The 22350-nt window shown below is 37.5% G+C and overlaps 1 protein-coding gene across 1 annotated transcript; it reads right to left on the bottom strand.

Moving 5' to 3' along the window:
- Positions 1–11442: 11442 nt before the first annotated feature.
- LOC107801052 (transcription factor MYB16) lies at positions 11443–14001 on the bottom strand. Its single transcript, XM_016624320.2, has 3 exons — positions 13733–14001; positions 13509–13638; positions 11443–12607 (listed from the first exon to the last, which is right to left on the bottom strand). Exons 1-3 carry the CDS (start codon positions 13863–13865, stop codon positions 11650–11652), a joined length of 1221 nt encoding a protein of 406 aa, XP_016479806.1. The 5' UTR covers positions 13866–14001; the 3' UTR covers positions 11443–11649.
- Positions 14002–22350: the final 8349 nt, after the last annotated feature.

Raw genomic sequence — 22350 nt, 5'->3', positions numbered from 1 at the left:
GCCGATCAACAAAAAATTTTGCATGCCCGAAATTCCAAAGTACAATGGAACGACCGACCCAAACGAGCATGTAACCTCTTATACATACGTCGTCAAAGGGAATGACTTAGACGATGATGAGATCGAGTCTGTCTTGTTGTAAAGATTCGGAGAAACCCTATCAAAAGGAGCTATGATATGGTACCACAATCTTCCTCGTTTACTATGCTTGCAGATTCCTTCGTAAAAGCACACGCCGGTGTTATAAAGGTCGAGACCAGGAAGTCAGACCTTTTCAAAGTAAAGCAAAGGGATAACGAGATGCTCAGAGAGTTCGTTTCTCGATTCCAGATGGAACAGATGGATTTGCCCCCGGTCTCGGACGATTGGGCCGTTCAAGTTTTCACCCAAGGACTCAACATTCGAAGCTCATTGGCTTCATAGCAGTTGAAATAGAACTTGGTAGAATATCCAGCCATCACTTGAACCGATGTCCATAATCGGTATCAATCAAAAATCAAGGTCGAGGATGACCAACTTGGTACCCCTTCCGGATCTGTACACCCTGTCAGGATCACCGACCGAGTCAAGAGAGACACCGATCACGAACCTAGATCAAACCGGGATCGATATCAACCGTACAATAGGGACCAAAGAAGCAGTAGATCCGGACGAAATCCTATGAGAATTGAAAGAAGGAATGACCGAGGGCAGAACAACTGAGGACTCATGGGCAAAAATAGCTTCGACAGGCCCATCAGGCCTAAAGAAGCACCGAGGCTATCAGAGTATAATTTCGGCGTTGATGCCTCTACTATCGTGTCCGCCATAAAACACATCAAAGATACCAAATGGCCTCGACCTTTGCAATCCGATCCAGCCCAAAGGGATCCTAACCTTATATGCAAATATCACGATACCCACAGTCACAGAACGGAAGACTGTCGACAACTAAGGGAAGAGGTAGCCCGGCTATTCAACAACGGGCATCTCCGAGAATTCCTCAGTGATCGGGCCAAGAACCATTTCAGGAACAGAGACTCGAATAAACGAACCGAACCAGAAGAACCTCAACACATCATAAACATGATCATCGGTGGGATCGATATTCCCCATGGACCGATGTTGAAGCGCACCAAACTTTCCATCACAAGGGAAAAACGGACTCGATATTACCTATCAGAAGGACCTTGTCGTTCAACGAAAAAGACGGGGAGGGGATCACATAGCCCCACAATGATGCACTGGTAATATCGATACTTATAAATAAATATCGAATTAAACGTGTGTTGATTGACCTAGGTAGCTAGGCCAATATCATCAGATTTGAGGGTCGTAACAACTCGGCCTACAAGGTGAGATCGTACCTGCAGTCCGAATCCTAAACGGGTTCAATATGGCATGTGAGACCACTAAAGGGGAAATAACATTACCAGTAAACGTTATCGGAACCATTCAGGAAACCAAGTTCTACGTAATCGAGGGGGACATGAGATACAACGCTTTGCTTGGGAGGCCATGGATTCACAACATGAGAGTAGTACCCTCAACATTACACCAGGTGCTGAAATTCCCGACTCCCGAAGGAACCAAAATAGTGTACGGGGAACAACTGGCCGCAAGGGAAATGTTCGCAGTCGATGAGGTGATCTCGACGTCCACTCTCTCTATATCTAAGGGTACGGATCTGGTGATCAAAGATGGGTCCAAATAGCAATCACCGATATCAACCTCGACAGAATCGAAGGGACGAGGAATATACGAGGGTGACGACTACGGAGTCCCCAGGTCATTCATAACACCCGATGATTTCGACACTACAAAGTCAACGGTCGAGGAACTGGAGCAAGTCATACTAAGCGAACACTTTCCCGATCGAAAGGTATACCTGGGCACGGGGTTAAACCCCGAGCTCAGGAAAAAACTCATTCAGTTTCTTATAACTAACAAAGATTGTTTTTCTTGGTCCCACCTTGATATGATAGGGATATCACCAGAAATAACTACTCACATGCTAAGCTTGGATCCAAAGTTTCACCCGGTCAAGCAGAAGAGGAGGCCCCAGTCCGAGGTCAAACATGCCTTCATCAAGGATGAGATATCTAAACTCCTTAAAATAGGGTTCGTTCGGAAAGTTAAATACCCGAATTGGTACAAACGTAGTGGTAGTTCCCAAGAAAGGGGATAAATTAAGGATGTGTATAGACTACAAGGATTTAAATAGAGCATGTTCCAAGGACTCCTACCCATTGCCCAACATCGATTGCATAATCGATGCCACAGCCGGCCACGAGATCCTCAATTTTCTCGATGCCTATTCCAGGTACAACCAAATACGAATGAACCCGGATGATCAAGAAAAAACCTCTTTTATTACTAAATACGGCACATACTGCTATAATGTAATGCCATTCGGTTTAAAAAATGATGGTGCCACTTACCAACGCTTAGTAAATCCGATGTTCGAAGAACAAATAGAAAAATCAATGGAAGTTTACATTGACGATATGTTGGTTAAGTCCCTGCGAGAAGAAGACCATTTAAAACACTTGCAGGAAACCTTCAACGTATTGAGAAAATACAACATGAAGCTGAACACGGAGAAATGTGCGTTCGGAGTTGGATGGGGTAAATTCCTCGGATTCATGGTATAAAATCGAGGAATCGAGATCAATCCCAATAAGATCAAAGCCATCAAAGATATCACGGTCGTGGACAATGTGAAGGTCGTGCAAAGGTTAACCGGGTGCATAGCCGCCCTGGGGAGATTTATTTCGAGGTCATCCGACAAGAGTCACCGATTCTTCGCACTGTTAAAGAAGAAGAATGACTTCTCGTGGACCCCGAAATGCCAACGAACTTTGGAGGAACTCAATAGGTACTTATCGATCCCACCACTGCTTCACACACCAAAGACAGATGAACAATTATACTTGTATTTCGCGGTTTCGGAGATAGCGGTAAGTGAAGTCCTAGTTCGAGAGGAGCAAGGTACGCAATTTCCAATTTACTATGTTAGAAGAACCTTAGGTGAGTCCGAAACTAGGTACCCTCACCTAGAAAAACTGGTGCTCGCTTTACTAAGCGCCTCTAGGAAGCTAAAACCGTACTTCCAGTGTCACCCTATATGTGTCATAACTACTTACTCGTTGAGAAACATTATGCATAAGCCCGAAATCTCGGGTCGGTTGGCCAAATGGGCTGTAGAAATAAGTGGGTAGGATATTAAGTACCGACCTCATACCGCCATCAAGTCTTATATTTTGGCAGACTTTGTGGCCGACTTTATGCCGGCCCTAATACCCGAGGTCGAAAGAGAACTATTGGTCAACTCAGGAACTTCCTCGAGAATCTAGACCCTCTTTACAGATGGCACCTCAAACGCAAAAGGGTCCGGACTTGGCATCATAGTAAAGCCACCAACGGGTAACATAATTAGACAATCTATTAAAACTGTGAAATTGACTAACAACGAGGCCGAATATGAGGCCATGATTGCAGGCCTTGAACTAGCCAAGAGTTTGGGGGCAGAAGTGATCGAAGCTAAGTGCGACTCTGTCCTCGTGGTAAACCAAGCAAATGGAACATTCGAGGTCAGAGAAGAATGAATGCAAAGATACTTAGACAAGTTACAAGTGACATTACATCGGTTCAAAGAATGGACTCTCCGACATGTACCTCGGGATCAAAACAGCAAGGCTGATGCCCTCGCTAACTTGGGGTCGTCGGTCGAAGACGATGAGTTCAACTCGGGAGGATTCGTACAACTTATGTGATCGGTGGTGGAAGAAGGCCACGATGAGATTAACTCAACAAGCCTAACTTGGGACTGGAGGAATAAGTACGTGGAATATCTCAGGACCGGTAAATTTCCCTCGGATCCAAAAAATCGAGGGCCCTGCATACAAAGACATCCCGATTTAGCATGTCTGAATATGGAACTATGTTCAGAGAACGTTCGATTGCCTACTTGCAATATGTCTAGGGCCGAGGGATACTGAGTACATTTTGAGGGAAATCTATGAAGGTACCTACGAAAATCAGTCGGGCGCCGAATCACTGGTCAGAAAAATAGTCAGAGTCGGTTACTACTGGATCGATATGGAAAAAGGATGCAATGGAATTCGTGCGAAGATGTGATGAATGCCAAAGGCATGCTCCAATGATTCATCGAACTGGAGAGATGCTACATTCGGTTTTGTCACCATGGCCATTCATGAAATGGGGGATGGACATCGTTGGCCCCCTTCTACGGGCACCTGGTAAGGCTCAATTTATTTTATTTATGACTGACTATTTTTCTAAATGGGTGAAAGCACTGGCATATGAGAAGATCAGAGAAAAAGAAGTCATCAATTTTATCTGGGACCACATTATATGTCAGTTGGGAATACCGGCCGAGATCGTGTGTGACAACGGGAAACAGTTCGTTGGCAGCAAAGTAAGCAAGTTTCTCTAAGACCATAAGATCAAAAGGATCTTATACACTCCCTATCACCCTAGTGGGAATGGACAAGCTGAATCTACCAATAAAACCATACTCCAGAGCCTTAAAAAGAGGTTAACACACGCCAAAGGAAGATGGAAGGAAATGCTACCTGAGGTCCTATGGGCGTACCGTACGACCTCGAAGTCTAGTGCAGGGGCCACCCAGTTTCTTTGGTTTATGGCACCGAAGCTTTAATACCAGTCGAGGTCGGGGAACCAAGCAATAGATTTTGATATGCAATAGAGGAATCGAATGATGAGGCTATGAGTACGAGCCTGGAACTATTAAATGAAAGGCGCGAAGTCGCCCTTGTCCGGCTGACCGCCCAAAAACAACGGATCGAAAGATATTACAATCGAACGGACAACCTTCGACACTTCAATACAGGGGACTTGGTACTAAGAAAGGTGACACTAAGCACCCGAAACCCGAATGGAGAGAAATTAGGGCAGAATTAGGAAGGATCATACCAAATTATCGAGATCATCGGAAAAAGATCCTACAAGATCGGAACGATGAACGTCGAGCAATTGCCGAACAACTGGAATATAAATCAGTTGAAGCGATATTACTGCTAAGGTATGACCCCATTCTTTCTTTTATTTACAATTTAAACTGGCACTTGCAGGTAACCAACAAGGGACGATACGAGATACTAGGTTTGAAAGCACGCGTTGTACTCTTTTTCCCTTGAACCGACTTTGTCCCAAATGGGTTTTCCGGCAAGATTTTTAATGAGGCAACAAGTAAATCTTGCTACTAGGCCAGCTACAAACCGGTGACAATGATCACAACAACATTTGAGGCCTCTCTTCAGTTAGCCCCGAACACTGGGGGCCAATACCCTCGGATATCGAGCTCTATTTTACCAAGGAAAGAAACTTCGTGATTAAAGGATCTCGATAAATAGGATTTATTGTAAAGGCCAAACGGTTAAATGAACCTTTCCCACTCAGATCGCTCGAGCCCTGGCATAAAACATGTATACATGTACAATTATTATGCACAAAAATAAAAAAGAAGAGTTTTCTTTGCACATAAACATCTTGTCCTTTAAAACGTTTCTTGCATTTCTCAAGGAATTTTCTACACCTGATCCCCTAAAGGTATCGAGCCTAAGGGCCACCTTAATACGAGTTTGAACAGTTACTCTCACTCGGGGACTGCCACTTAGGCATTGCCCAAATTTAAAGGCCAAGGCCATTCCCGAGTTAACAAAACCCGATGGCACAAAAGCTTATTTGGCATTGCCCGCACTAAAAGGCCAAGGCCATTCCCGAGTTAACAAAACCCGAGGGCACAAAATATTATTTGGCATTGCCCGAATTAAAAGGCCAAGGCCATTCCCGGGTTAACAAAACCAAATGGCACAAAAGCTTATTTGGCATTGCCCGAATTAAAAGGCCAAGACTATATTTGGCATTGCCCGAACTAAAAGGCTAAGGCCGTTTCGGGTTAACAAAACCCGAGGGCATGAAGATTATTTGGCATTGCCCGAACTAAAAGGCTAAGGTAGTTCCAGGTTAGCAAAACCCGAAGGCATGAAGTTTATTTGGCATTGCCCGAACTAAAGGCTAAGGCCATTTTTCGGGTTAACAAAACCCGAGGTTACAAAAGCTTACGAGAATCTGAGCAAAACTCACTCTCGACGAGACACATTCTAAAAAATATGAGTATTCGGGAAGAGTTCCCGGACATACCAGATCCTACGATGCCCTAGAGATAATGAAATCGAAGGCAAAGCCTGTTCAAACATGACTATTTAATGCTAAGGCATTTCAATCTTTACAAAAACATAAAATGAAAAGCAAAGGAAGAACTCGAGAAATTATCAAAAATAGAGAATTTTTATTTACGCGGTGTTGTCTTTACAAAGGCCGAGCAGCCTCGCTACAGAATACTAAGTACAAAAAGAAACAAAATCAAACAGAAGCCGCCTGATCTTGGCCAGAGCCCGCCTCGTCACCGGGATTCCCGGGGTCTTCTCCATCCTCGGACCCACTTGAGTCCTCGGAATCCTCCTCCTCGCGATAAACCAGCATCCTGGCCTTGGCTTCGAGCACCTTGGTATCCTTGATCTCGGCCGATAAGTCAAAACCTCGAGCTTGAACTTCCTCGAGGGCTTGCCTTTAAGATTGCCACTTCATATGCTCGGCTATATTTTTTGATTGATCTTGAGCAGCTTCGGCATCAGCCTTGAACTGGGCGACCATTTCAGCAGCTTCGGACTTGACGACGACGACCTCTGACTTGGCCGCCTCAAGCACCTTGGCCTGATTTTCTTGACCGAAGACAACTAAGTTCAGCAGAAATTGGAGCTCCTCGATCTTTTTAGCCTGTACCGAGGTTTTTTCCTTTGCATCTCGAAGTTGGACCTCAGCCGAAGCCAACTGTGCTCGGGCAGTCTCCTTCTCCGAGGCCAGGTGATCCATGTTTTTCTTTCATTCTTCGGCCTCAGCTTTGACCGTATGCACCTCCACGTGGAGCTGCTCGAACTGGTCAAGTTTCTTTTGAACATGCGGGTTCGGATCGTTAGCCATTGTGCCTCACTCATCGTCACTAACTTCAAAAACTCTTCTTACCTGCTCGACCAGGTCGGCATGCCCCTTCCGAACCGCTTCTATCTCAACTTGGAGTTTCTCACTAAGAAGCTTATAAGCATCCCTCTTTTCAGTAAGCTCCCAAGTCTCGACCTCGTGATGTTTTAACTCCTCTCGATATCAGAGAAAGGTCTCGTGATGAAGCACTGAGTCCTGCAAGCACAAAGGAAAATGTTACGATTGTTTACGACTTAATCTAGGTTCATAATAGAGGAGCATTCGAAGTTATCCAATTTAACGCATGTTAAGCTTCGTTGAATAGGGAGGGCGCTTCCACCTCGTTCATCTTGGCTTGATCCTCTTCAGTCACTAGGTACCGTAGAAAACTGGCAATCCCCACGGGGGTGGAGAAAAACCGGGCGTCCTCCGAAATGGACATAACGATTGACCGCTTTCGGGTAGGATCTGCACTCGGAGCTGGGAATCGGTCTACTAATTTTGGACTTGAAGAAGACCTGCCAGCTCCCGGAGACGATATCTTCTTTGGTACCGGTAAGTCACCCAACCCGGTGACATCCTCAGAGGCGGTAGAATCCAAGCCATCGAAGAAGTTGTTAAAAGAATCTGCTGCTCCTTGGGGCCCTTCGCTGAGGTGACCTTTCAGCGTCTAGGCCTCGTTTATCATAGAATCAGTAAATGAAGGTGACTCGGAGATATCTATCACCCCAAATGCATCCTTAGGTACATTGTCTTCTGCCCGAGGAATACTGCCCATGGTCTCTTTATCAACCTCACCGGCTCGGGGAAAAATGGCACCCCTAGTTCGGAGGCCTCGGCCACTGCCTCTTCATCTGCCGCCCTGGTTCGAGCCAGGTTTCTTCTTCTTCTTCTTCGGACTCATCCCTCAACTGGTGGAGTGAGTCCGATGGTAGTTCTCGGGCACTGGTAAGTTCTTTGAATGTGCGCACCAGCCGCCTCTTCGGTTTCTTCTACACCGAGCTCGGGGAGCTCAGAGCTTTTCTTTTTTTCTTCTCTTTATCCTGCTTCGGAGCAGGAGGCTCGGTGAAAATGTCATCATCACCGGATAGAGGACTCATTTCAACATATTTTTGTAAATCTGCAAAAGAAAAATAAGATAAGTTAGAAATCGACGGCGTAAAAGTAAGATCGAACATAACCTAAAGAAAAAAAAAGAAAAAAAAATCTCACCATGAGAACAAGCCTCCCAACGGCCCTTCGAAAGCTCACGCCATGAGCGCTCAGAGTAAGATCTTTGTGTTGCGATATCCTCAACCCACTCCTTGAGTCGAGGAACTGTATCCGGTATCCGAGCAATAGTTGCACCATCACAAGATATCGATGAGGAGGGAGGTAAAGGAAAAGAGATAAAAAAAAATCTTAAAGGCAAGGTTATAGTTACGTTTCATGTTTCATTTTTCAGGAAATGGCATATCTTCGGGTGGGATTAAATTCAAGGTCTTCACTCTAACAATCGGCCCAACCAGCCTCGGTCCTGATCCTCGTCGATGGTCGAGAATGGGGCCTTACTGGCTCGACATGCAAGCTTGATTAATCCCCCTCAATAAAGTCGGGGACTATACAAACGCATTAGATGATCGATGGTGAAGGGACACCCCTCGATCTTGCTCACAAAGAAGTGGATGAGAATTACTATCCTCCAAAACGAGGGGTGAATTTGACCAAGGGTCACCTCGTACCTCTTACAGAAGGCGACGATGACCGGGTCCAAGGGGCCCAACGTGAAGAGTTAAGTGTGAATACTCAAAAAACCCTCCACATGGGTGGTAATGGCTTACTTGGGCTTGGGTACTACCACGTGCTTGCCAGCCCAGTTACAACATTCTTTGATCTTGGAGAGGACGTCCTCGGTGACCAAGTAGACTTATCTCGAGACCGGTTCACACCGATCCGGCACCGAGGAGGTTTTCTCGACCTTAAAATCAGCACAGGTTGGGCACCCCGTAGGTACGAACATTTTCAGAGGGGGGTCCGGCGCCGGTTCCTTAGCAGCAACAAACGAAACATTTTCCTCAACAGATGGTCGTGAGTAAGAGGGGTTTTCTTTTTGAAGAACGGACTTCGAAGTCTTTACCATTGCTTCTAAATAGAGGAGAAAATAAAGTGCTGATAAAAGAGGATGAGTGATTAGGAGACAACTTATGTAAGCTTTCAGAAAACCAGAATATGAGAGTGATGAAGTTTTCTTAAAGTACATGAGCAAAAGTTTGAATGTAAAAGTTTTAAATGAATTAATTAAGGGGTATTTATAGTTTTCTCAAACAGCGGTTCGCATCCTGAAGTGGCGGACCGTTAACTGACACACATTTAATGCCTTGAAAACTGGACCAACGGGATGTTTCAATTATTCTTATCACTTACATCATGATTTATCGAAATAAGAATCAGAAGCTCGTATCGTTTCTTATCATTTACTCTCCGAAAAATAAGAGGATGTTACGTCATGATTTTATCACTTACATCGTGATATATTGAAGTGAGAATCGGAGGATCATATCGTTTCTCGTCATCTATTCTCCGAAAAAGGAGAAGACTATCTGTATACGGATAAAATCGAGCACGATATTCGATCGAGCTTCCAAAACTCCCTGATTAGGCGAGGGTCGAAATATCTGTGATCGGGTAAAGTCGAGCTCGAAGATCATTCTAATGTCTAACACAATCAGCCAAGATCGAAACATGGTGATTAAGATCGAACCCAAAGCATTGTCAAAATTAGCCATCGAAACCATCATACTTGCCCTCGAATTTACCGAAGGCGTAACTGGTCCTGTTTCTAACGGTCTCGAAGAAAGCTTTGCCAACTCATCCGACAAGAGTCCGTGATTCTCGCCATTAACCAATCATTATAGCGAAAATTACGGAACGACTCAAAAGGGGAACCAACGGTCAGCAAATCAAGGACTTTTGCCTTTTATAGAATAATAAAATAATACTTTAAAAGGTAGATCTCCCCTAATATAAAAAGGAGACTTGACAATTCATCAAGGACATTGTAACATATACTCATAAGCAATACATTACTGTTATCCTCAAAATTCTTATTCCTTTGTTAACTTTGTGTCAATAAAAGTGCATTCAACTCAAGGGTGGCTTGCTTTCTTAAGCTGAAATCATCCAATTTATGTGGTTTGCAGTTAATTTATCGTTATTTATTTCAATTGCAATCTAATTTATCGCTTTGTATCAAGTTAATCCGCATATCATTTAAACCACTTACAAATTCAATTGTTATCCGATTTTAAGGGTAAACAAAGATTATATCAAGTTTTTTCGTAATTAAAATGTGTGGTAGTTCTGCCTTAGCGCTAGGGGTATACAAAGAAAATCGATAAACCATACCAAACCGATAATCCGAGTCAAACCGCAAAAAAAAAATCCGATTGTGATTTGGTTTGATTTGGTTTGGTATTAGACATAAAAACCCGACCATAATTGGTTTGGTTTGGTTTTAACTAAAAAAAAGTCAAACTGAAACCAAACCAACCCGATAATATATTTATACAATTTTTAAAAATATTTTATACATATAAATATTTATTGTAATATAATTTATAAATATTTCTTAAACTTTTTCACAATTTTAACTTTTACGTATTATTTCAAGTTTGGACTTATTATTCTTGAATGGTAAATAAATATTATAACCCATAAATGTAGTAACTCAAACGAAATTTAAATCAATACTAATGCTAACAAAAGAAATTCAATTCAACACTAGGAATGACAATAGTGTTGAATATCTATTTTTTTAGTTTTACATTGGTTTATAATAAAAATGCATAATTTAGTTTATCTTTTTTTTAGTGCTTAGTTATGTAATTAATAATACTTATTAGTTATACTTATTTTAAAATGACCTATATAGTATTTTTAGATTATGTTAATTTTTATTATGGCTTATTAATTAGCAATACTTACTTTATGCAATTTTATTATCTTTGTTATTGAATATTTTAGTATAATGCTATGACTTATCTCATATTATTGTGTTATTTTTTTTTGAAAATACATTAGATAGTTGTATCTTACTAGGACTAAAAAAATATTTGGAGCACAAGTTACATATTTTGTGTTATGAAGACTTTATCGGGAAAAAACCTGAAAACCCGAAAAAAATCGAAAAACATGAGAAAACTCGAGATTGAAAAACCCGACTTTGTTGGTTTGGTTTGGTTTATATATTTAAAAACCCGATATCATTGATTTGGTAATTAAAAAATTCGAACCAATCCGACCTATGTTCACCTCTGCTTAGCGCCAAGTAGAAGCGTAGAACTGTATGCGTGATTAAAAAAAAAAAAGGTACAGTACAGCAGAGTGATGTGAATTTTGACTGAGTCAATCAGAGAGTTGAAAATGGGAAAGAGAAAATGGAAGAGTTGGGGTGTTGAATTGATTGAGCCAACACACTTAATTTAGCTATGGACATAAGACAATGAACATGAGATCAAAGAAAAAGAAGAGAATCTACAATCTACACATGGTGTTTTTTCCTCACTTGTAAATTTCACACCACACTAGTCATTAATTAATTTGCTGTAACACACACATGAACATAAGAAACTATTAACTCAAAATCACTAGTTAAAAAAAACTAAATTAGAACATAGCCGAATCAGAGGGTGAAGAATTATTGACTAAGTTAAAAATACTATTCCAGTAATTCTTGTTATCTTCACAATTCTCACTAGCATTTCCGCCGCCGCCACCTTCGCCGTTATCGGATTCCGTGCCGTTTTCCGACAGACCCCCGTCACCTGAATTACTACTAAGCAATAGATCTGTAAATGTCTCCACAAAATTGCCAGGGGAAATTTGCTCTGCATTTGACCTTAGAGATTCAGCTGTCCACGTATTGTCCATTGGCATAGTCAAATCTTGAAGTCCTGAAGTGAATGACACTGAATTTTCATTTATCCCATCTTTGTATTCAAGTAATTGTCCTGTTGATGAGTTTCCAAATCCTTTCCAATCTTCTTCACTTTCCTCGTTATTCATAATTCCACCTTCACTTGATCCTGACGAATTTCCAACAAATTCAAACAAAACCGTAGAATTTCCTCCATTAATCCCTTGTGTGGAAATATGTGGGGCGTTTTGATCAAAATAGCCTAGTGTAGACGTAGGGGACTCCTCCAGGTCCAATCCAGTGGCAGTAATTTCATTCATTGGTTTGGTCCAAACGCCATTCCACGCCTTGAGTACGTCAAGACATCGAGGGGGCCCAACAACTGGTTTGTTAAGAGGACTAGAAGGTGAAGTGGTAGTAAATTCTTGGGAGGCAAATGATGAGTTTTGAAAACTATTGGACCGAAGTTTGGATTGTCTAACGAGTCTAGCTTCGGCTTCGAGCCGCGCGCTTTCCCACTGAGCCATGTGGCTAAGGTTGGCTGCGTTCTTGGACTGACCGTCATTGGACAAGAGGGTGTCGTTCTTGGGCTTGTGAGTCACTGGGTCAATGCCCATTTTCACTAGCCGTTTCTTAAGATGCGTATTCCAATAATTCTTGATCTCATTATCTGTTCTTTTCGGCAAATGAGTTGCTATGGCCGACCACCTAGAACAAGAAAATGACAGAATATGTTAAAGAGTAAGAAAAAGCCTCGTTACAATAACCAAACAAAAAAACTTTGGTTTTATCGATGAATAGGGACTTATTTTGTAATTGGAAAAAGAAAGTGAAAAGAAACAATAGAAAATTCAACAAATGAGTACGTAGATTTTTAGCTATTTGAGACAAAAGGACAATTCCATTGTCCGATGGAAGAGTACAACACCCCTCAGTTTCAATGTAACGCTGAAGAAAAATACAAGGTCAGGTGTATTGGAAAAATAAACGTGCACTGAAATTTGAGCACATCTGAACATAAAAATGCCAAAGTTTGGACGTATCTTAATGTCAGCTAAAGAAACAAATCATGCAATGCAAAAGCAAATTGCTTTTCATTTAGTCCATATAATTTTTAAATTAATTATCCAAACATAAAATATTTCTTATTAAAAATTCAAAAAAAAAATATTTTTGAAAAAACATTTTTCAAAATAACCGAATTTTAAAAATTGGGTCAAACACGCTATTAGTTCGGCAATTATTGTGGGTGAGTGTCCACTATTTCGAGTCATCCATTCGAGCTTGTAAAAAATCTGATGCATATGGTTTTGTAGTAATTAGAAGAACAAAAATAAGGTACAATTACAAGCATAAGCATAATAGTTGATGAGTTCACAATCTGATCTTCCATGTCTGAACTAAAGATCTCCGAAAATGGTGGAAAAAACGAAGCTAAAAATGTCAAATACCTCTACACTGTATAAGAAGAAGAGGAATTCAAAATCTAAAGTCGCTGCATTCAAAATGAATCTGCAATTTTATTATTTCTCTAAAAATTTTGAACCATAAGAGTGAACCAAGTGAGTACAAATTAATAAAGTGTGAAGGATAAGAAAAACTGGAGTACCTATTCCCTAAGAGAGCATGGAGTTGAATGATGGTTTGTTCTTCTTGTAAAGTGAATTTCCCTCTCTTGATATCAGGCCTTAGGTAATTAGTCCACCTTAGCCTGCAACTCTTTCCACATCTTTGAAGTCCTGCAAACCGAAGTTAATCAGAACTGCGCGACCAAACATATAAACTTTCGTATTAAAGAATTTTTACAACTATCAGTAAAAGCTGAAGGCGCACCAGCTTTGGCAGGTAATGCACGCCAGCTACCATGGCCATGTTCTTCAATATAAGCCAAGAGTTTTTGATCTTCTTCAGGTGTCCAAGGTCCTTTTTTCAAACCAACTTTATCACAACATGGAGATCGACCCATTGGAAAAAAAAAATGGCAGAAGAAATAAAAGAACAGAGGTGGGAGTAAAATTGTAGCTATTGTGATACTTTATATTATGTAAAATATGCTGTTGCTTCCACTAATAGAGATAAATGGAGATTGGACAGTAGTATAGTACTAGCACTGAAATAAAAGAAGAGAGAGCTAAGGAGAGTAAATAAGGAGAGAGAGATTGGAAAAGAAAGAAAGGTCAGCGACAGGGACGGGATAAAGATATTAATTTCAGCACAGCACATCATATAGTATGAAATCATGTGCGATCTCCAAGTATCTCTTTAGGACTTTGCCTTTCCCCTTAGCTAACTTCTCCTTTTAAATTTTAATTCACTCCCAATTTTGCAATTTTATAAACTTGCAATAAGTGGCTTTATTTTATTCACTTCTTAGGACTAGTATGGTACGAGAAATAAGAAATAATTAATTTCGAGATTAAATTTAAGATGAGTTTATCTTATGTTTGGTTGAGATATAATCGTAGTATAAATAATTTCGGGATTAGTTATCCCGGAATTCTAGTATCTTTTTATCTAGGGTGAAATAACTAATCCCAAAATAATTAATCATGAGATAACTTGTTTCCCAACCAAATGACCCCTGTACTTATTTTATCTTTTATTTATTCAATCCAATTTATCTGTCTTACTTTCCTATTTAGTATGTTTAGAAAAAAATTCCCCTTTCTGTATTTAGTACTATGTTTCTTAGTTTTCATGTAGCTTTTATGATACTCCCTTATAAAAATGTCATGACATGTTTAAGCCAACCATAATGAAATAGTATTGCTCCTCTTAGTAGATAATGTACACCGTTTTTTCTTCTATTTTTTTTATTACTTTCGAGTTGGAAATGCGGACTACTAGTGGGATTGTGCCCGTTCTCCCTCTTCTTCCGCTTTACTACTAGAACTAGAATAAGGAACTTTAGAATTCATCCGACATGTTTATGATATACTATACACACTTTTAATTTAATATCATAAGAATAAAATAATCTTTATTTTTAAAAGGCCGCGCCTAATTGAATTAAGACACACAAAATAAAAAGGTGAGAGTATAGTCTTTACTGTTAGGATCTTTTTTCATTTACATTTCGAACTTCATTTCATGTTTTTTGACGATAAGCTTGACACTTGCATGAACCCTTGACATTAACAAAAAGGACCTCAGAGCCTCAACAACGTGCTAAATAGGTAATGTTCATTTGTATACTAGATCCTTGCTAATGTTAGCCTAACAAACAACATTAGCTAATGTTAGTCCATGATCTCTCCCTCATCTATTTTAAGTTGGCAATATTTGATTGAACATATAATTATAGATTTTAAAGGCATCACATCAATCTAATTTGATTAGTTAAATAAAGTTTTTGTTCTTAAAACTTGTGAACGTATATAAAATAATAGCACGGGAGTAAAACACAAAAAGAAATACTCCGCTAGGAGAACGTTGTTAAATATCTTGGAATACCTTAAAATATAAAATTATAAATATATTAACTAGATTTTCTTACAGAAATTAATTAAAAAATCTCATGTGAATATGACAATATTGTGTGATTAAGTGATTAGGCGATTGGAAAATAAAAATGTGATTTAAATATTGTACTTTAATCTATTCAAATAGTTCCTCTAATCCCAAATACTAGTCAAATATTAGGCGATTTACGAAAATATGAAATAATTCATTTTTTATTTCTCAATTTAACTTATTGCTCCAAGTAGTGACAAATATTATGATTAAAATTATTAAATATAATCTTAAAAGATAAATAATACAAACCAAAAGAAGTATTGGATGCTTTAATAAAAAGAAATTTAATTATGTGAAGGTATAGGACTACTCGTATTTATTACCTACAAAAAAGTCGACTAGGAGTAATTAGATATTGGGAAAAAATAATAGAAAGAGCAAGCATAATCGTCTGACAGTGCAGGCGTTCGTGCCGCCAATCGCTGCATCTTTATTTGCAATGTCTCTCATTAAATATGTAATCATTAATGAAACAGAAAGAAAGGACATTAATTCACGATTACCAATTTTTAATTTTTAAAATTGATAGATTGGAATATCTTCAATGGCGAGGGATTTAAAAGAAAGAAACTCCAATACCTTTATCCTGCCATGTAGCGACCTTTAGGTTTATTCATTAAGTGAGACATATTTAGTATAAACTTCCATCTTAGCTTATCAACTAGACCTATATCTTTCTCGCTTTTGCGATTAAGTAGTTAAAAATAATATTTCATTTTTGAAAAGTCCACAAACGAGAAGTTACTTCAGTTTATTCATACTCCAATCTCCACCAAAGCAAGTATATTTTTGTTTTAATGCATGTGACACTTATCTTTATTTTTTTGTAATGCCTCTAAATGTAACCCCTCTAGTTGTTTGACATTCTTCAATTTTTATACTTTGTCCGAATTTATGTTTTATACTTTTTTTTTAATCTGTCCCCAAAAAAATGTCATACTTTTTTAATTAGAAATAATTTAATTTTAAATTATCTATTTTACTCTTAATTAGATATTTTATAGCCAAATAAATATTTATTGTTTGTTTTAGACCATAAGCATCAAAAGCCAGTGTCGAGTCAAACACTAGCCCACAATTTTTACCTTTTAAAAAAAAAATTGAAATTCAAATTTAATAGTTCATATTTTAATTTGATACAATATTTTACCAACATTATCACTATATATTATATAAGTTAAATTTCGTGCAAAATGAAATAAATGTCACATAAAACTAATGGATATAATAGGTTCTTAATCTTCTTAAGAATGTTTTTTCATAATAATCCTAATTAAGGCATAAAGTCAAAATTTGAGGACAAAGTCGCAAACCAATCATAGTATGATGGGCCTGGACACATGTCAAAAGATCAAAAGTCTAATTAATGTAAGAAAAGACAAAAAATCGGGGCCCACAATGACCTAGGCTAGCGGAGATCTAGTAGCCCAGACCCAAAGGTATCCGTAGTGTGGCGCACTGTGACCAGTGGGTCATAAGCTTTTAATTCCCCTTTACTACTGCCCGGCCCAACCTTGTGTGTTGCACCGTGGTCCAACAAAACTCCTTATTTATTGCTCTATCTTTGTAAAATTTATATATTTCTTTTTTTTTTCCCGGTAAATTTATATATTTTTTTAATGTTTTTGAACTTAGTTTAATTTTTGAGGAGGTAAAATTATAAATTTTTTGCTAATTATCTCATTTTTCATGCTAAGAATAGGGCGTTTAGGAAGAATACGAGCTTTGTTTCGGGGTTTTCAGGTGTCGAACTCTTTTATCTTCGCCAAGATGCTTTCTCAACAATCTTTTCTCGTCCTGAAGTTGATCTCCTGTCCTCTACTGACCCACCCCAATCAGCATTACTATAGATTTCAACTCTCCCATGGCCATGATTAGTATAGATCATACCTTTGCCAAGATAACCTTTGAGGTACCTCAAGATCCTGTATACTACATGTAGGTGTGCTTGACAAGGAGCATGCATATACTGGCTTACCAACCCCACAATCTAAAAATCCTTTAATCTGAGGCTCAAAAGATTTGCAAGCTATTGTAAACGTTAGATCATAGTCTAATGTTTTATTTATAAAGTTAGAGCAAATTGAAAAGTATATGGGCAAACATTAGACCCGAAGCTCATATTACCTGTATAGGGTAATATCCCAAGGGACATATTTGCATAACTTTTTAAAATAGAGACAAAATTAAAATAATAACCTAAAAAGGGACATTTGTGTAAATCAGCCGGTGAAATTGAACTCCAAACCCAAAAGAAAAAATGAATGCAATTCTCGTCCTAGGAATGAAAACGTGCTAAACCATGCATCTAGTGATCTACTAATCTGTCACTTTCCAAGATTTTATCCACTATATTAATACGTACATATCTAAAAAAAAATACCTTCGTGTATCGTTACTTTCACTACGATAAATGATGAAGTCGAGAAATATATTGTCAATTTTCAACTCCTCACAGGAAAAAATATTTACATTTGATTTGCTGTCTTTAAATTTGGCAGCTTTTCTACCAAAAGAAGAAAGGAAAGGAAACACTTTTCTTTGCCCAACATTTTATTAGTGAATGGTAAATGATGAATTAATGTTGTTTTACAGCCATTGTACTATTATATTCTTCTTGTTGATTCTACAACGTGTCAAACCTGCATAAAAACTTTGACAGTAGGAATGTCTTTTTTTCCCACTCGATGTATATAGCCAGACTAATTCGGAGTCGAGTCCCATAAAATCTATTAAAGAGGTAAGCATATTCTATTAGGATTTTTTCTAATTCTTAGGATTTGAATTCGAGACTTCGGATTAAGAGCTATGGAAGTCCCCGGCAATGGTGCCAAAGTCTTGTTGCTCCCAAACGCACGCGCAAGTATACATGGTCATATAAGTAATAACGTCATAAATAGAGTGTCGAACCCACAAAGACTTGTGTTAACAAACCACTAGTTTAATCAAGATTATTATTCAGTCGAGTCAATCAGAGTTCAAAAGTATGATTATACTAAGCAATGATTCTAACAAGTAACTAATTAATCAAGCAACAAAATAATTGTTGTGTATTCGATATAGATTAATTTTCTAGGGTTGTCATCGATTTACCAATCTTATTGCGTTCTAATTAACTCTTCCTTTCATACAATTCACTCATGGTTGCTAATTAATCGAATAATTGCTCTCGTAGTATTCTCCGAAATTACTACTCGCCTATTCAAAATAGATTAACAACTGTATACCTATAGAATCAATCTATTAAGAACGCATTGAGATTACGATATTCAATTGAGCATGATGACTAGGTATATTCTTATCCTAACCGCAAATCCTTCCCTCCTTCCCTCCCCCCCTCCCCCCCAGAGTCAAGATCATGCCATCTTCACTTCTCTAATCTAGACGTAGCTTTCCCAAGCATAGCATAGATAGTAGATAGAACCTAACTGTTGGCCAAACAATTAAGCAATTAATCACAGAATTGAAGAAACAATCATATATTAGCAAATTATAATCAAGGTTAAGTCAACGTCAGTCAACAATAGTCATGGCTAAATCACAATTCCAGAATTAGGGGTTTTAGCCACTCATGATAAAATCAAAATAATTTCACAAGTGTTGATCAATAATTGAGAATACTAAGAAAAATGAAGAAAAATCGAGAATCCTTGCTCCCGAGTATTCCGCGTGTGTATTTTTCTCTCAAAGTGGCACCCCCTCCAAAATAGGTTTAGGCTTGCTTTTATACGAGTTGGGGTGTCTTGGGTCGAAATAACCTTGTCCTGGCCGAGGTAGGAAACATTCCCGTCACCAGCGCCCAGGATAGCATGGGGCGCTAGCCCTGACACTGGGTATTTTTTATGCTTCTGATTTCTCCTCCATAGGTAGTGCCCCACGCTAGCCTGGGCGCTACTTGTGGCCTTTTTTTCCATTTCGTTCCCTTTTTATTTCAACTCACGCACCTTCGTCCCACATTGCCTCCGCATGAATCCTACACACAAAAAATATACCATAAATTAACACAAATCATTACATTACACATCCGAAATCTACGAAATATGAGTAAAATACGAGGCAATATGCATATAAATATATATACTTTAAGCCAAATATCAGTACTATTTTATTCTTATTGTTGATTCTACAACGTGTCAAACCTGCATAAAAACCTTGACGACATGAATGTCTTTTTTTCCCCACTTGATGTATATAGCCAAACTAATTCGGAGTCGCGTTCCCATAAAATCTATTAAAGAGGTAAGCACATTCTATTAGGATTTTTTCTAATTCTTAGGACCTGAATTCGCGACTTCTATTTAAGAGCTATGGAAGTCTAATCCATCCGACTACAATTCTTGGTAGTCGGAGGTAGAAAAGTCATGGGGTGGTCTCCGTCAACTTGTGAAAGACATGTGAAAGACATGCACTTAATATATAGGGGTAAATGCAATTCATTTCGTGGAGTTAAAATGAATTACTATAAAGAAATAGCTATACGCCAAGCTTCTTTTATATTTACGAACTAAACAGTGTCTCTCTTTAATTGTGATGCCGTTTAACTTCCACATGGGTAGGAGAAGCTTAGCTTTCAGTAAACTTGAAACTTGTGGTTCACAAAGATACCATGCATAAGAGACAAATTTTTAATTATAGATGTAGAATTAAGCCCCACAAAGCAACACATGGGATAGCGGAAAAAGGCATACTATTGGATGGAGTAAAAATATGTTTGTACATAATAAATGTAAAAAGAAAATTTCATGCATACAATTATTCTCCATCTATATCAGTCTCCTGGCCAAGCCTATATGTCAATATATATTTTCACTTTAATTTTAAACTACTAAGGCTAAATTATGTTAACTATTAACTTAAATAGTTTAGTTTGAAGTAAACATTGGTATATATAAGTGTTTGCCATTAAAACATTCCACAACTTGGGTTGAATTGTTGCTAATGGATCAAGAATTTAGTGTCAAGGATTTATCTTTCCACTTCTTTTAGCAAACACCAAAAAGAAAGAATCTTTCCCACCTTTTTTGGGGGGTTGGGGGGTTCACCACTAAATTGTATAAGACAGGTAATTAATATACGACAAAATGCAATTTAATTCTTGGATTTTAAGTGGATTATATGGAAAGAGCTACTCGCTAGCTTCTTTTGTATTACCAAGTAAAGATTTGTCGTTCTTTAATTGTGATGCCGTTTAACTCCCACATGGGTAGAGGAAAGTTGTTTAATTTATGGTTCACAAAGATACCATGAAAACAATTTTCTTTTTATCATTAAATGGCCGCTAATGGGTTTTCCAAGAATTTAGGGTCAACATTTATCTTTAAACTTTTTCCTCTTGTTTGAAGTCCTTTATGTTTGGGGATAACACTTTCACTGTCAGTAAATTGACATTTTTGTGAACATGTTGACAAGCTTAGCTAATAGCGAAAATGACTCTCTCTCTCTCTCTCTCTCTCCTCCCTTGTTGAATTTAGGTAGGACTCTATTCCTATGAATTTATTTGAATTTTTCTTTTTTGAAAGCTTAGATGTTTTGTTGATTTTAAATTTATTGTCACAAAGTTGTAGCGGACAAAATGCTATTAATCTATATCTATCTATATATTATTATAAAAACATGAATACAATGTCGGTTTACAAAAATAACCTTATAATTTTAAGCATAATAACTCATAATAAAAGAACATAACCAGAATTCTGGATATTAGCCATATAATCCTATTAGTTTTAGGACATAATACTATACGCTAGAAATCCTACATGGTTACCTTTAGGAATCCTATTAGTATAATTATTTTCGGGTTGTCTAATCCATATAAAATTGAACAATTAAATATATTTAGTCATTTAATCATATTACTTTTAGGATATACTTCTTAAAAATTTCTATTACCAATTTAATTTGAAAACGTATTATAATGTCCTATTACTAATTTAATTTGAGAATGTATTATATTGTCTAAATCCATTTAGAAAAATGAGAGGCTATATTATTATAAACGCATAAATACAATATTAATATATCAAAATTGCCCTAAAATATTAAACGGAAGAACTCATAGGGAAAGGACATAACTGCAATAACCTAATTTTTGGACAACAATATCTTCTATGCTAATTTTTAATATTTAAAATTTTAAAATTAATAAAATTTTGTCTATTAAATTCTTATTAAAAATATGTAGGAAGGTTTAATAAAATTATTTTTATAAGAATCCTCCGTATTAGCAATACATTACCACTACATAATGTCCAATACGAAGAAAAAATAAAAGTAATATTAAATAGAATGCATAAAGAGTTAAAATTGAGAGAAAAAATACCCCCACAATAATATATTTTTATATTATATTTGAACTATTTTTCTACTCAAATAATTTTTTTTTATCAATTTTTTGTGTAATATTAAAAAATATCCAATTATTAAACAACAACTAAGAAAATATTAAACAATATAAATTTGTGAGAAAGAGAAAAATAATGGTTGGTAAGAGTCAATACAAATAATGATTCTACGAACATAAAGATCTAAAAGTGAAATGTCATATCAATCTTTTACTCTTTGAAAATAAAATTTATGGTGGATAATAGTATAATTAAGATTAAATATTCAAAACAAGAGATGAACTAATATTAAGATATGAATCAACATAGAATAAATTATTTTTATGTTAATACCAAATAATTAAATATTTTAATTAATTATTTAGCAAGAGCATCCAATTCAATTATTTTTAAATTCATCATATGAATAAAATTCTTATTCAAGTTAAAAAAGAAATCTCAGGGTACATAAATTTATTCCATAAAAAGAGCGTTAGAACACAAAGTAAAAAAGGCTGGTATATTATTAAGAATCAAAATGCTATACAAGTATCTGAGGAAGCACAATCAAAGCTAAATCCTAAACAAGAACAAGTTTTTAAGACTATATTATAA

The sequence above is a fragment of the Nicotiana tabacum genome, chromosome 17, assembly GCF_000715075.1.
Source record: "Nicotiana tabacum cultivar K326 chromosome 17, ASM71507v2, whole genome shotgun sequence".
Classification (NCBI taxonomy): domain Eukaryota; kingdom Viridiplantae; phylum Streptophyta; class Magnoliopsida; order Solanales; family Solanaceae; genus Nicotiana; species Nicotiana tabacum.
This window is presented reverse-complemented; position numbering and strand designations above follow the sequence as displayed.